Source organism: Sinocyclocheilus anshuiensis, unplaced genomic scaffold, assembly GCF_001515605.1.
Source record: "Sinocyclocheilus anshuiensis isolate Anshui unplaced genomic scaffold, SAMN03320099.WGS_v1.1 scaffold702, whole genome shotgun sequence".
Classification (NCBI taxonomy): Eukaryota; Metazoa; Chordata; class Actinopteri; order Cypriniformes; family Cyprinidae; genus Sinocyclocheilus; species Sinocyclocheilus anshuiensis.
The window spans coordinates 1,742,211-1,757,663 of NW_015548184.1; the positions used below are offsets into that span (position 1 = coordinate 1,742,211).

Consider the following 15,453-nt stretch of genomic DNA (forward strand, 5'->3'; position numbering starts at 1 on the left):
TTTTTTTTTTTTTTTTTTTACCATTTGTCATTTATTTTTAACAGACCATTTCTGTCCTGGGGAAAATGGAGACAAAATTGGAACAAGATCAAGAAGCTACCACTGCGCTTTATTTCAATGAAAGTACACCAAACATTACAACCACAGGTATTATTTCTCATAAAGATTTTCTATGGCCTGTCTGTGACCATGACATGTCTTTTCAAGTTTTGTTGTGATGATTTTACTAGTTTTCAAATGTAAACATTAAAAAATAAAACAATAAATAAAATAAAAATAACACTATACCTTGCAAAAGTTTTGTAAGATTTATTTAAAACTAAACCAGTTCTTTTATTCCGCAAAAAAAACATTGATCAAAAGTGAAAGCAAAGACTATTACATTTTTATAAAAAATAAAATAAGTAATCTATTTCAAATAAAGTCCGAAACAAATGTATCACAGTTTCCACAAAAAAGCAGTTAAGCAGTTTTCATTGATAATTGCTAACTGTTTTCATTGGTAATAATAAGAAAGATTTCTCACTGGAGGAATGGCTGCTGAAAATTTAGCTCCATCACAAGAATAAATTACATTTTGAAATATATTAGAATAGTTATTTTAAAGTTTAATAATATTTCACAATATTCACAATATTACTACTGTTTTACTGTACTTTTGATCAAATAAATGCAGCCTTTTTGAGCATTCCTTTTAAAAACATTAAAACACATACTGACTCCAAACTTTTGAATAGTATTTAAAAAAAATAATAATATTTTTAGTTAAAATATCAATTAAAAACATGAAAATATTTTAAATATTATTAGAAGTTATATTAAATTGTTCACCCTAAAATATGATTAAAGTGATTGTTTTGAATCATTTTGATCCTGTACTGTTACAGATGCAAACTTGTGCAACAGCCCACAGTGTTACATGGTCCTGACCCCACCAGAGAAGAAAGCTATTGGCACAATCTGCTTGCTAGCCGGCCCTCTGACGTTCCTGGAGAACATTTTGGTCCTATTGGTCATTGCAAGCTCCGCCACTCTGCGCAGACGGCCATCGTACCTGTTCATCAGCAGCTTGGCACTGGCCGACACCTTTGCCAGCTGTTTCTTCACCATCAGTTTTCTAGATTTCCATCTTTATAGTCAGAGCGACGGCCCTAATATCTATCTGTTCAAGCTGGGTGGCGTCACAATGGCATTCACGGGCTCTGTGGGAAGCCTGTTGCTGACAGCGCTGGACCGTTATCTCTGCATCTACCAGGCTTCCAATTACAAGGTGCTACTGACACACACTAGAGCCAAGCTGGCTATTGTATTATTATGGTGTGTAACGATTGTAATTTCATTTCTTCCTCTGATGGGTTGGAGGTGCACCACCAAGTTTGATCCTCCTTGCTCCCATCTCTTCCCTTATGTGGATCATCACTACCTGGCCTTCTGGACGGTTCTACAACTTGTGGTGCTCTTTCTTATCATAGTGGCTTATGTTCTCATTCTGTGGAAAGCAAACCGCCATGAAACTGCTATGGGTGGACCAAAGTCGGGGAGGCAGAGCATGAAAGGACAGGCTCGAATACGAATGGACATTCAGCTTGCACGTACCTTCAGTCTGATCCTCCTAATCCTTGCTGTTTGTTGGCTGCCTGTCCTGTCCTTTATGATGGTGGATGTCACAGTGACCCTTACGAACAAACAACAGCGAATGTTCGCTTTCTGTAGCACGCTCTGTCTGGTTAACTCGTGCGTAAACCCGCTTCTATACGCTCTACGCTGCAAAGAGCTGAGAGGAGAAGGGTGTGCATTGTTAGCATGTTGCAAAGCATGCAGGGAACGTACTTTGGGAAACGCTCAGGGCCAAAGAAATGAAAATGCTTCTGACATTAGCAAAAAGAACAAAGATCAGGCTGTTAGTGATAGTAACCCAGATACTATTTCTGAAAGCGTAGACAAGCAGTAAAACAGCATTTAAATATTATTTAAAGTCCTATTCATATGAATGATTTGCCAACTTTTAATCCATTTTAAATATTTCTCAAAATGTAGTTCTTCAGGATTATATTTTAGGTTAGCATTCATTGCATGAATACTATAGATGTATATATTTTTTGTAGGTTTCCACATTGCAGAAAATGATGTTTTGTGATAAGCATACAGGATATCAAATAAACAGCAGTAAAAATGTGGGAAATATGAAAATAACAAATGAAGAAGGTTTGCATACTAACAAGAACTTATAAGAACTTTAACACATTGGATTTTACTGCTTGAATTTTACTCTTTGTAAATTGTAATTTCTATATATTTAGAAGGAGAATGTGAAGACTTAATTTTACACTTTAAGAAAGACATTAGCTATTAGCTATTATTTTGTAAACAGGATGCGCCAAAAACGATTTGAAAGTGTATTTTAGAAGTATCTAAAATATTTCGTTTTTTAGGAACATACAATAGGTCTATTGTGAATAGGTGGCTATGTAATCAGCTGTCCATGTAAACTGCTGTTTCTCTAAGCACCTTTCTACAGTGAAATAAAACCTATAAACACACTCAGAACAACTGACTCAACTGCTACGTTTTGACCCAAGCGTAAAAGACGCCAAAACATATATAGATTACACTGTGAAAATTGATGACTGCTACTTTAGAAAAACATTTTGCTTCACCTTTTCAGTAGATTGTACATTATGCTGTATTTTTACTATATTATGAAGAGTAACTGTTATGATACACTAAGTATATTCTTATATGTTGGAAAAAGCACTATGAATGCAAAATGCTATGTAATTTTTGTTATATTAACTTCTTATCTTGTATTAACTTCAATTTGATGAGAAGTTTTGCTGCATTATTGTACGTTAAGCCAAGTACTATATAAAATGCTGTATGTCATAACTATAAAAATGTACTGCTACATTGTTTAAGAAATACATACTTACACTTTACTCTAATTCATTGTCATCAATAAAAACACATTTTCTGGATAACAACCTTCAGTTTATTTAAACAGCATTGTTTGAGGAGCTCTATATTGTTTTAGACATACAGGTGCATCTCAATAAATTAGAATGTCGTGGAAAAGTTCATTTATTTCAGTAATTCAACTCAAATTGTGAAACTCGTGTATTAAATAAATTCAATGCACACAGACTGTAGTTTGTGTTTCAAATTCTCTGAAACACCTTTGGAGACGGCTTATGGTAGAGAAATTAACATTCAATTCACGGGCAACAGCTCTGGTGGACATTCCTGCAGTCAGCATGCCAATTGCACGCTCCCTCAAAACTTGCGACATCTGTGGCATTGTGCTGTGTGATAAAACTGCACATTTTAGAGTGGCCTTTTATTGTGGCCAGCCTAAAGCACACCTGTGCAATAATCATGCTGTCTAATCAGCATCTTGATATGCCACACCTGTGAGGTGGATGGATTATCTCGGCAAAGGAGAAGTGCTCACTAACACAGATTTAGACAGATTTGTGAACAATATTTGAGAGAAATAGGCTTTTGTGTGCATAGAAAAAGTCTTCGATCTTTGAGTTCAGCTCATGAAAAATGGGGGCAAAAACAAAAGTGTTGCGTTTATAATTTTGTTCAGTATATATATATATATATATACATTTATTTATGTCTCAATTAGGCCTACATTATGTTTTACATTTTATATTATTTTCATTGGATTGGGTCAAAATTGACAAAAATGTGTATATGATAGTGTGATATTCATATGGAGTCAAAAGTGTGCAATAGCCCCACACTGTGTGTCTCTACAAAACATGTAGGTGGTGAAGAGACAGTAAAGAAATGATTCCTTGTGAGTTGAAAGACTGCTTTGAAAGCTAACACAAACAAACATCAACATGCAAATCCTTCAGAAGAATGGCCATTGGCCAAATAAACTATTGCACTCAATAAATGTTGATCAGAGTCATATGACTATAAGCAACCAATCAGGATTAAGCTGTTGGAGGAGTGGGCATCTGAGATCAAAGCTTCTCAAATTAAAGGTTTTGTTTCTATGAGTTATGAAATACTGATCTACAAGGAGTTTCGGTGAATTGCAAGAGTTCAGTGTGCATGTAACGATACTGTAATTAATTACAATTAATTAAGAAAAAATTATTAGAAAAAAAATTGAAAAAAGCTAATATTATAAAATGCTTATTATACGGTATTAATACAAAATGTTACATTGATTATATATAATGTATTCATATGATATATTTAGCTATTTAATAGATACACATAAGTAAGAGTGTCATCCAATTTTGCTGTTTATTCAAAGAACTGAATATATGTCATATATGAATATATGAGATTATTAGTCTCAGTTATTCTAGTCTGGTGACATGTTTAAGTGTTGTAACATTGTCATAATGTAATTTGATTTGTAGTATTTGTATTTGTTATTTATTTTAATTTTAGTTACATTGTGTCTGAATTTATTCTGTCTGTATAGGTCTTTTATGAAGTTTTTAGTTTTATTTAATTTGAGTTATTTTAATACTTCAACAAACTAAATGGAAATGAAATAATATATATATATTGAATTTATAAATGTGTATGTACATATACAGTATATATGTATGTGTGTGTGGTTGTACATACACACATATGTAGTTGTTTTTTTGGTGTTTGGCTTAGTGTTATGTTAGAATCATTATTATACTCTCATACCTTTTGTTCTTTAATATTTTGAATTGTTTTTAGCTTTATTTTTTGTTTTTCATTCATATGTTAAGTTTTGAAATTTTGTTGTATGCATTTGTCATTTTTATTTAATCTCTTTATTTTTAAAATGTGTATAGGTAGTATTTATAAAGTTTTAGCTTTTAGATTTGGATCTGTTTTTAGTTGTTTTAATACTACAATTGATTGCTTCTGTTGTCCTCATTTGTAAGTCGCTTTGGATAAAAGCCTCTAATAAATGACTAAATAAATAAATAAATAATATAAACATAATATAGATAATGATCGTATATGGAAACTTAATGTTAATATTATGTTAATTTATAGTAAACGTATTTTATATTCTATTAGCCTGCACATAAACGTCGGTGCAAGAGGCCCGTTTATACAGGAAAAGTGAAACAATGGCAAGCATAAACCTGAGTAAGTATAACTATCACTTTCATTATTTATAATCGTTGTGATTTGATTTGGACCAACACATCACTGGAAACTGTTAAAAAAGAGGGCATCAGTATAGACCTGTAATCACAGGTTGGGACGATTATTACTGTAGTAGATTTACTAATAAAGTAAACATTTTTTAACATATGTCTTATATTTATGCACTATGCTTTTCATCACGTGAATGTTTTTGTTGCTTAGTAACAAATGAAATATGATTTAATGTTACTGGGTGAAAAAACAAACCTGTTTATAATATGAACCCCCCTCTCTGCGAATGGTACAGTCCTCGGCTGTGTCGTTTTAGCATTTTTGCTACAAATCTGGCACTTGCTGTTTAAACCGGTGTGCGATCAGAGGAGGAGCCACCGAGATCCTGCGAAGCTCAATAAAACCCCCGAAAAAGTCTATTTAGAAAGAGAATTCGACGTGTTTTAATATCGAGAAGGTGTTGTTTTACCGTTGGTTTTGTTTATTGTTTTATTAAATCAGCGATCATGGCTTGTGGCGCGACGTTGAAGCGATCTATGGAGTTTGAGGCCCTTCTCAGCCCGCAGTCCCCCAAGCGGAGGAGGTGCAATCCTCTACCGGGGACTCTGACTACTCCTTCCCCGCAGAGGTGCGGTCTTCGCCCGTCAACAGAGAGCCCGGCACACTCGGTGTCGCCCCAGTCTATGGGTGGAGAACACAGGCTAACTCCAGGTGAGAAGAACGCTTGATTCTCGCCATTTAACGTCGGTTTGTTTGACATGGAGGAGGGGAATGGGGGGGTTGTTTAATCTCAGCTAACCAGCTAATTTAGTGGGTATTTGAATTTCGACAGTCCGTTAATTTCATTCCCCCTTAAACTGTTATGCGTAACGATTTGAACGTGTAAGGGTGCTTCTTGGTGGATGGTTTAGTAGTGGGCTTGGGCTGTAGTTAATTTATTATGCAGTTTGGATGAATAGCTGTTTTGAGCTCGGCTAGCTAGGCTGAAAGCGGCCGCTAATACAGACTAGCTGACACACAGAGCTTCATTTAACTCCCATGACTTACTGTGAACACACGCACACACAGTCATCGACCATTACTACCGAAAACAATACACATGACAAAGTCTTTCCACAAACGCTTAGCTCTGGCCTGGATGGTTAACGTTTATCTCTGCGTTCAGCCAGTTAGTTTATCAGCAGGATTGAACCAGTATGTCCAAACAAAGAGGAAAGGTGGGTATGTGCGCGAGGGTGCAATAGCATTATTTCAATTTGATTGAACAGTATTGTTCAAAAACATAAGTGTTCATTTCGTGTGTGTAAAAGAAGTTCGGCTAATATACGCCAACTAATAATTTGATATTTAACATTGCTAATTTCTTTAATGTCGTGTGTTTTAGCTTATTATAGCCTGTACTACTTTTACTGCTTTGGGAAATTTATGGACCCTTGACGAAACCGCCCAAATCTTGCTGTTTAGCGCTTGTAAAACAGTCACAGCTTTTATCACGTTTAAGACGCCACAATGAATAGATTAGTAAAGTATGGGTGAAATGAATAACTGGTAAAGTTAGAGGCAAACACTTGCGCTTTGCTCTTGCACTCTACCATAATCGATCATTTCCTAAATGTAGGTGCTGAGGATCAGCTCTCACATCAGTAGGATTTGGATTGGTAATATAGAAAATTGTTGTTTTAGTTTAATTGACTTTTCAGATTCCCATTCCATTAGCAGTTGTTCTAGTATGTTGGAGGAAATATTTGCTAAAATTAAAATACTTTGAGCCGAACATGATAAAAGTAATCACTTGTGATTCAGTGAGTGATTCAGATTTAACGCCTGTTCACACCAAAACAAATTTGGTGCGATTAAATATGTTTCGGACCAGCACAAACATTTACATGTCATCAAATCCATTTTTATTAACAGAGGACTTCTGATTCTTTTCCATCACAATGCAAAGAAATCTGGCCAACCAATAAGATCTTTGCTTTTTGTTACATGACCAGAGCAGAACTATAGGTGCATTCACACCATGTCTTAATAATGAGATTCCGACTTCTTAAAATAAAAATCGTTCACGTACTTGTAGAACTCATAATTATGAGAATTACTATTTTCTGGGAGCTCTGACTTGTGCCACTTCACCACCATACCACCTGACCGCTGCTGCAGATTCATTTGTGACCTGATTGTGGCATTGGTAGGGTTTCCATAGAAATACATAATTCTGAGTCCAAGAATGTAAACAGCTCGGAGTAGAATGTCAGAATGTCGATTGATTAAAAACCATAGCAGAAACTGAAAATTCAAAACTAATGTTTGACTTTCTTCTCTGTGATAAGTGAATTAGAAACAAAGTCGCTGCGTTGTGTACCGGGGTAACCACTGTATTTAAAGCAGCACTATGTAACTTTTTCTGTGTTCAAAATTGGCTAAATGTATATAATGAGCGAGTACATCATGAATTCATTTTCCAAACCGTGTTTTTGTCTTATTCCGAATCATTACGGTACACTTATAAGTACTTATATTTGGACTATTGTTGCCTGGTCGGGTCGTCACCGCTGCGGAGTAACACATACCTGCATGAATCGCCATAGACCAACTTAGAGAAGTAGCTCTGGTTGGAATGTTCTTCCGCAGGATGTGTGCAGTTCTGTTTATTAACCGCTAGAGCGCCAAAAGTTACATAGTGCTGCTTTAAGTTTATCTGACAAATCAAATGTGAAAATGGGGCCAAATTTTTGTGCAAAACATTTGTGTTGGTCTGAACAGACCTTAATTCATTAATCACTCTGATTCATAAGTGTTTTTACTGCTTATTTCCCCTTGTACTCCAAGAATGAGATTTTTTTTCTTTGTTTAAAATTTTTTTTTTTTTTAGGATTATCAAAATGGTATTGTAGTAACCTGTGTGAATACATTAAGCAGGCTAATGGGATGTTAGTATGCTAAGTTAGCTGGCGAATCTGTTATTGGTATTCTGAGATGGCAAAATAATGGGTTAGCGACATGAATTATCATTTACATGGTTCTGTTTTTCAGTTAGCTCACAAGAAATGATTGTTCATTCAGTTTTGTTTTCATAATGTGATTTGTGACGCATAATTGTTAAATTAGTAGTTGTTTTTACAAAGTTAGGTGACATGCATTATAGTGTGAGTTTTATAGGATTTCTATTCAGGTGCCATATAGAGTACCCAGTTTATGTTCCTTTAGCCAGTGCAATTGCTTTGGTGTCCTAGCGGGGATAGTATCTTGCATGACACTGGCTAGACAAACATTGTGAAACATTTTTAGAGAGCTTATTCTCTGTTCCCAAGCCCGCCCATCAGTGCCTGATTGAAATGGCAAGGAATGTAACTGCCCTTAGAGCCCACTTTGGTGTTTGATAGTCTTGCCTTTGTGAAACCAAATGCCCCCTATTGTTTTCATAGAACAACCTTCATTAACATCCTCATTTAGGTTTATGTCTCTAGACGGGCAAATTTGAATACCATCCATTTATGTCCTCGATCTACAGCTCGCAGGTTCTCTCTTATGAGCCAGTGTCTTGATATTTCAAGCCATGTCTGAGGTTGCTTCATCCTGTTTGTGCTGTTCTAACATCTAACATTCAAACACGAAAGCCTTTTGCTTACTAATAACTAACGTGATCGTCGAAGCGAACGTGAAGCGAATCAAGCTCCCCGCAGGAACACACCCTGGGCTTGAACTAGGGCTGGGCAAAAAAAAAATTGATTTTTCGATTAATCGTTTTTTTAAAATGACGTTGATTCGATATTGATTCTCAAAAGCCGCGAATCAATCTTTTCCTGTATTTATTTCAGCACACATTTAAAACAAGATCTGATTAATGTGAATCTTATCATTAGTCCTCTTCAGTTCTGCCGCACAAGTGCAAAGCACACACACACACACACACACACACACACAGACAGAGAGAGAGAGAGACGCGTTTCAGACGGTGCGCGAACACAGAGTTGATTCGTCTTTCGCATCTCCTCATGTTTGAACAGACACATACACACAGAATTATGGCAATTATTATAATATATTTTTTGCTGTGGTATATGAAGAAGTACTTAAAGTGTATGGAAAGCAAAGTCACAATGATATAAAATTAGTGTCATTAATTTTGAAGTTGTAGTGATTCTTTCTTTTCCAAGACTTGGTTACTTGGTTATATAATTTTCATTTTTAAATATTTAAAAATATAATTTAAATAGATTTTTCACACTTTAAGCAATATCGTATCGCATATCGAATATCGCATTTTTTAACAAGGTATCGCATCTCGCATTTTTCTTCAATATCGCACAGCCCTAGTTCCATGTGATTATTCTGACTTGTTCAGTGTCACTGCATCACTGATCATATATTGGAGGTGAGCACACATTGTTCAGAACCTTCTCTTCTGCGTTAAAGAGGAAGTGGCAAACCTCACAGGAAGTGATCTAATTAGAGAGTTCATGCATGTCTGTCTTGTTGCTGTAATGACATCATAATGCTGTCATGTTGTGCTGGGATTGACATTCAGCTTTTGCCAAGTCATGCGGAAACTTCAGTCCCCACACATTTCTCTAAACTGCCGTCAGCTATTTGAACAATTGGTAACCTTTCAGGAAAAACAACCGATTACCAAACACAGGAAGAGAGGCGTGTAATACAGGACCTGGATGTTGCTGTGTGATCTGGCTGTTATGGGGGTGAACCATTACCCGACTGTGTAAACCCTGCAGCGCTGGACCCTACACAATGAGAGATATTTCAGCCATGCAAAGAATGTACGTGTGCGTGTGTGTACTTATTTGTGTGCAATTGCTTGTTGTCATTTCCCTCAAGCCCCAGGTTGGTTTGAAGAGGTAGGCTATTAACTAGAGATATATATTTTTCCCTGATATTGACACTTTGTTACTTAATTGGTTATATTAGTTGTTAAATATTTAAAAAACAAATGGTATGGAATATCACCAAACGGCAGAATTTCTTGTGTATTCATAAGAAACAATGTTTAAAAGTAAAAGTTACTTAAAGGCTATTGTTTGCATTTTACAGCCATTTGTTCTCATGTGAGAAATGAGTCATTTTAAGCTTAACTTGCAGTCATAAGCATCAAAATAAATACTATAAATCTGCGGAAGCATTTGATATCACGCATAAGGAGCCATGATTTCCGCAATGAATGGATGGCGCGGCGCACTGTTTTTTTTTTGCTACACACATACTAAAGCACGGATGACGCTCGCGGTGTTTTCAGCTTCTGCCGTCTCACTATATGATGATATGAACACGGATGTCATCTCCAGCTGCTCTGAGAGCCACTTCATTAGCATTTTACCGTTTCATTTGAGAAATCTACCGTCATATCACATACACAGCAGCTGCAAGTTCTTCATTCTGATTACCAGAAAAATTAAGAACATTTTATAGGGCCCTATTATTGTTTAAAAAAATAGGTTTAAAATACAGGCATGTGGTTCTTAATTTCTTTTTATTAATTCACTATTTGTAAACTGATGTTTACTGTTCATTTTTTAGAAATATCAATAGCATTTGTATTAAAACTATATTCACTGAATGTAATCAAAAAATCGAGAATCGAATCGAGAGCTTGCGAATCGAAATCGAATCGGGACATCTGAATCGATACCCAGCCCTAGCTTGAACCCCTTAGCTTGAGGGCTCTTCCTGCCAGTTTGGTGTCTTTAAATTCCCTCAAAGCCTCGGCAGTGTAGTGAATAAGGCTCCTCAACTCTACACCCACTTGCGCTCCCCTCCCCCCAGTCCAGTTCATCCCACACCTCCATTGTGGTCGTATTATCCCTGTTCTGTGCTTTTGGGCCTTGAATCGCTCCCCATCCTCTGTCAGGAAGCCACTGTGATTGATTGCTTGGTTTGATCATATAAGGTTACAGTTGCTAAGTAAACCTGTTGGACCTGGTCTCAGCATTTGGCAGCATTTGATATAGGTGGAGGGGCTCATCTGTCATTCAAGGGGGCTGGTGTTGCCCATCGACTGTCACTCACAAGTTTTTGCATCTTTCTGTAACTAACTGTATGTAAATTGATTTTTGCGTAGTCTAAAAACTTGAATTAGTTTACACAAAATTGAAATGTATCTTTTTCTCATTCTAATGGCATTCAAAACCTGTTAGACTTTGGACTGCAATAGGGTTGCAACTAATGATTTTTTGATAATTGATTGATTAATCTCCTACTCTATTGCACTCTGTCTGTTTGACACATATGCACGCCTGGTGCTCATTTACTAAAGTTTAACAGAGACTTAAAGGGATAGTTCACCCAAAAATAAAAATTCTGTCATTAATTACACACCCTCATTTAGTTCCAAACCTGTAAGATTTCCTTCATTCACCTTCGGAACACAAGTTAAGATATTTTTGATGAAATCTGAGAGCTTTACCGTAATTTTTAACTGTAATTTTACGAAGCTGCGAGAAATGCACACGCATGCATCATGGTACTCTTGATAATGCGGGAAGACTGATTTGGAGGAGGAGAATTGTTGAATAAAGTTATTTTTGTTTTCTTTGCACACAAAAAGTATTCTCGTAGCTTTGTAAAATTAATGCTGAACCACTGATGTCACATGGACTGTTTTACTTATGTCCTTACTACATTTCTGTGCCTGGGAACATTTCAGTTACGTTGCTGTCTGTGGAGGGTCAGAATGCTCTCAGATTTCATCTGAAATATCTTGTGTTCCATTTGTGTTCCATTTGTGTTCCAAAAATGATTGAAGGTCTTACGGGTTTGGAACGACATGAGTGAGTAATTAATGACAGCATTTTAATTTTTGGATGAACTCTCCCTTTAAGTGACTTTCTAGTATTTACAGATAAGGATACAATCGTAAAATTTAAGTTATGCGCTGAGGAAAGCAGATAGATGCAGTTAAATGATAATCCGATTTGTTGTTGACTATTTTCGTTATTGATTTTTATTGTTTAGTAGTTGTAGCCCTATTCTGCAAGACACACATAAAAAAACGTATTTTCACCATGCAAAACAACACTGGATGCCACTCACCCCCAAAAAGCTGAGATGTTTTTCTAAATATCATCTCATGTGTTTCATAGAAGGGAATCATACAGATTTGGAATGACAAAATTTAAATTTTTGGGTGAATGTATTCTATTTAATAATCTGTCTTATTTTTTGTATGTTTTGGACTGAAACCATTAAATCTACACTAGCAACACTGTTGTCAACAAGTATTGTGAGGAAGAACACTCATTATAAGATTATCTACACTTCATTAGTGAGTCGTTTGCTTCTAGAATACTCCTTTCTAGTGTGAACACTGGTGTAAAGTTGCGCTTAGCCCCCATAACACTTCTGTATTGGGAACGCAAAGCCTTCCTGTGTTTAAACAAATAAAAACCTATCAGATGAGAGCTACATTGTAAACACAGGAAGTCTCTTCTGCAGTGTGGTGCTTTAAGTTGTAGCCACACTGCTTGCTTTGCTGGAATGCATTATCATCAAGCTAGAGAAGCTGGCACCCCTTGAGTTTCCCCTTTTTTCATCCTCTAGTTGAAGGCCGATGCTAATAGAAGGGGAAACTCTGAGCTCCCCGCCCAAGATAAGTGATGCAAGTGTCCTCCGATAGATGTCCACCCTTGAAGCTTTAAATGACCTACATTCAGGAAGTTAAGAAACTCGCCCTCCAAATACTCTCCTTTGTGATAAATTAAGATGACCGGAGAAGAAAATCTTAAAGAGTTTAGCTTATGGAAGTTGTGCTGATTTCAAATTCTCAGTTTTGAGTCGTCCACTGGTGTTGAAGGTTAAGACAGGGGACTAAACTCAACCCAGTTTTTCTAGAAAGAGGCTCAGGATAGGGATGGACGATATCTTATCGTTTGCGATATACCGGTACAAATTCTCCCCACGATAAGAATTAGTCTTCCTGCGATAATAACGATAAAGTCTAGTTGTTGACATAATTCTGTGTGCGACAGTGCGGAGCGACATCACGGAAAGCGGACGTGAAATTGAGGAGGAGTAGCCTATATCGCTAAATGAGGAGCTCGAGCTGTAACTGGTTTGGTTAGGGCTGTGCAGTGCACAAAAATCTGTCTGAATAAATGTACTACAGTAGCACGTGTGCGATACAGTTTTGCATGTGTATGAGCCCGTTTACAAACCTGTTGTCCAACAAAGATATAATTTATTGACATGCTTTTTCTCCAAATTAACTTAATAACATAGTCGAGTGTTTGAAATACTACTTTTTGTGACCAGACGTGGTTTCATATCACAGAATGAGGCAGAAATCATACTATTTTATGGTATTCTACAGTGATAAAGGCTATGTCGATTCGCATTATAAATATGCTTTATTCTTATAAAAATACCCAAGATGGCTTGAAGAATACAGATAAACGATATATTGGCATAGTCATGTGTTTATTGTCTTCATGTTTGATCAGTTTAAGTGTTTCTATCTTCTTTTTTCTCAGCTACAGCGATAGCTGGATACCTTTGTCCATATTAGGGATTTCCTGGAACATCATCAGTTCTATTACTTTTGTGGTTATCGTAATAAATACCAGAAATATCGTGATATATTTTAAACCTCATATCGCCCATCCCTAACTCAGGATGTTCCCGGTTGCATTGCTCCCCTCCACATTGTAGTCCTGTCTCCCAGATTCGGTTTCCAGAAATAAGCCTGACCCACCACAAAGCCGAACGAAACTAATCTTCATCTCATTTTTCCCAAATATTTGATTGTTTGTTAGTGATGTTGTCAGTGTACCATTGTGGCTGATTGTAAAACTGAAGTGAACCTTATTTCTTCATACCTTATTTTCGTCATGGGGCCTGTTCTGAAAGCAGGATATCCTCTCTACATTGTATGTGCTTGAAGAAGTAATGCCAGTGATTACTGTTGTTCTTCACCACTAATTGAAGATGATTAAACACAAGGAAGTTTATTCCTCTGAAAAGATGGTATCCCAAACATACTTTTTTTCTCTCTCTTTAATTTAAGCCCAGTTAGCCTTGTTGTTAACTCTCGATTGTCTATCTTTGACCCCCACAGAGCAGATCTTCCAGAACATTCGTCAGGAGTACAGCCGCTATCAGAGGCGACGGCAGTTGGAAGGGGCCTTCAACCAGACTGAGCCCTGCAGCTCCACTGATATCCAGAGCTCCAGTCCCGCCCTCACCTCCCCCAGCTCCCCCACAGGTCAGTCCACTCAAAACATAATGCCCAGTGGTTTCAACCTTGTTCCTGAAGCTCTCCCACACCCAACACTGCACATTTTGAATTTCTCCTTTGTCTGACACACTCATGAAACAAAGGAGCTGATGACTGGATCAGGTGTGTTTGATTAAAGGCAAAATGAAACTCTCTCCAAGACCGCACAGCAACTGAAGTTTAAAACTGTTAAAAGGCTTGATAAACTATCGCACAGATATAATACACTACACATCAGTATCTGTTCTCTTTGTGCTTTGAACTCTTACATGCAGAGCGCTGTGACTCCGTGTTGCGTCAAGCGCACGAGTTGCGCATAAGCACTTTGTGCTGCTCTGTTTTGAGCCTTTCGTATTATAATACTTTTGCGCATTTTGAAAGATTATTAATAGCCTTCTTGTTCTGTCCTATCTATCATAAGTTGCTGCCTCCATTACTGTGCTATACATTTAAAAGAAATGTCTTTTAATTTATAGTATATTTTTATTTGTAAATATTTACTTGTTTTTCATTAATGTATTTTACAACAATGCAAAGTGCAATGTAGCCTAACATTTTACCAGATTTAGTCCTACAATTCACTTATATTTGTTCCCCACTAAATGTTAGTTCACTATAAGTTTAGATTTTATAAAATTGTGCACTCATGATTTTTCTAGAATAACTTTTTTGCTGCTGAATTATCCATGAACCTAGTTTATAATAGTATTTTTGTCAAATTAGGATTATATATTTTTTTCATTTGTTCTTTAAAATTAAGTTGTCTGTATTTAGTAAAATGTGTTGAAGACACAAAACAGTGATGATCAGGGCACTGAGGTATAGAAATTCTACATTGATTTAAAAAAAACAAAAACAGTGCTGGTATTGGATTGGTATTGGCCGATACTCAGAATTTGAGGTTTTTGGGTTCTGAAATTTTTTTTTGTATCTGTGCATCCCTAATAGTTATTAAATGTTTCTGAATGTTTAATTGATTGGCTGGTTCAGATGCATTTGTTTAGGGTTGTAGCTAGGGATGCACCGATCCGATATTCATATCGGGTGTCGGCTCCGATAGTGCCATTTTTCTCGGATCGGGTATCGGTCAGAGAGGGCCGATCTAAATCAGAGATTTT

The 15,453-nt window shown here is 36.5% G+C and overlaps 2 protein-coding genes across 2 annotated transcripts in view; both read left to right on the top strand.

The window, feature by feature from the left end:
* Positions 1-1,951, top strand: part of LOC107704869 (cannabinoid receptor 2-like) — a 4,420-nt gene extending 2,469 nt beyond the window's left edge. The window contains exons 2-3 of the mRNA XM_016507885.1: positions 45-147; positions 888-1,951. Coding sequence (XP_016363371.1) covers positions 66-147; positions 888-1,951 — 1,146 coding nt within the window. The 5' untranslated portion in view covers positions 45-65. The remainder of the gene's footprint in view (positions 1-44; positions 148-887) is intronic.
* A 3,481-nt stretch (positions 1,952-5,432) lies between these two features.
* Positions 5,433-15,453, top strand: part of LOC107704951 (akirin-1-like) — a 16,896-nt gene continuing 6,875 nt past the window's right edge. The window contains exons 1-2 of the mRNA XM_016508030.1: positions 5,433-5,826; positions 14,177-14,323. Of these exons, the coding sequence (XP_016363516.1) occupies positions 5,622-5,826; positions 14,177-14,323 (352 nt within the window). The 5' untranslated portion in view covers positions 5,433-5,621. The remainder of the gene's footprint in view (positions 5,827-14,176; positions 14,324-15,453) is intronic.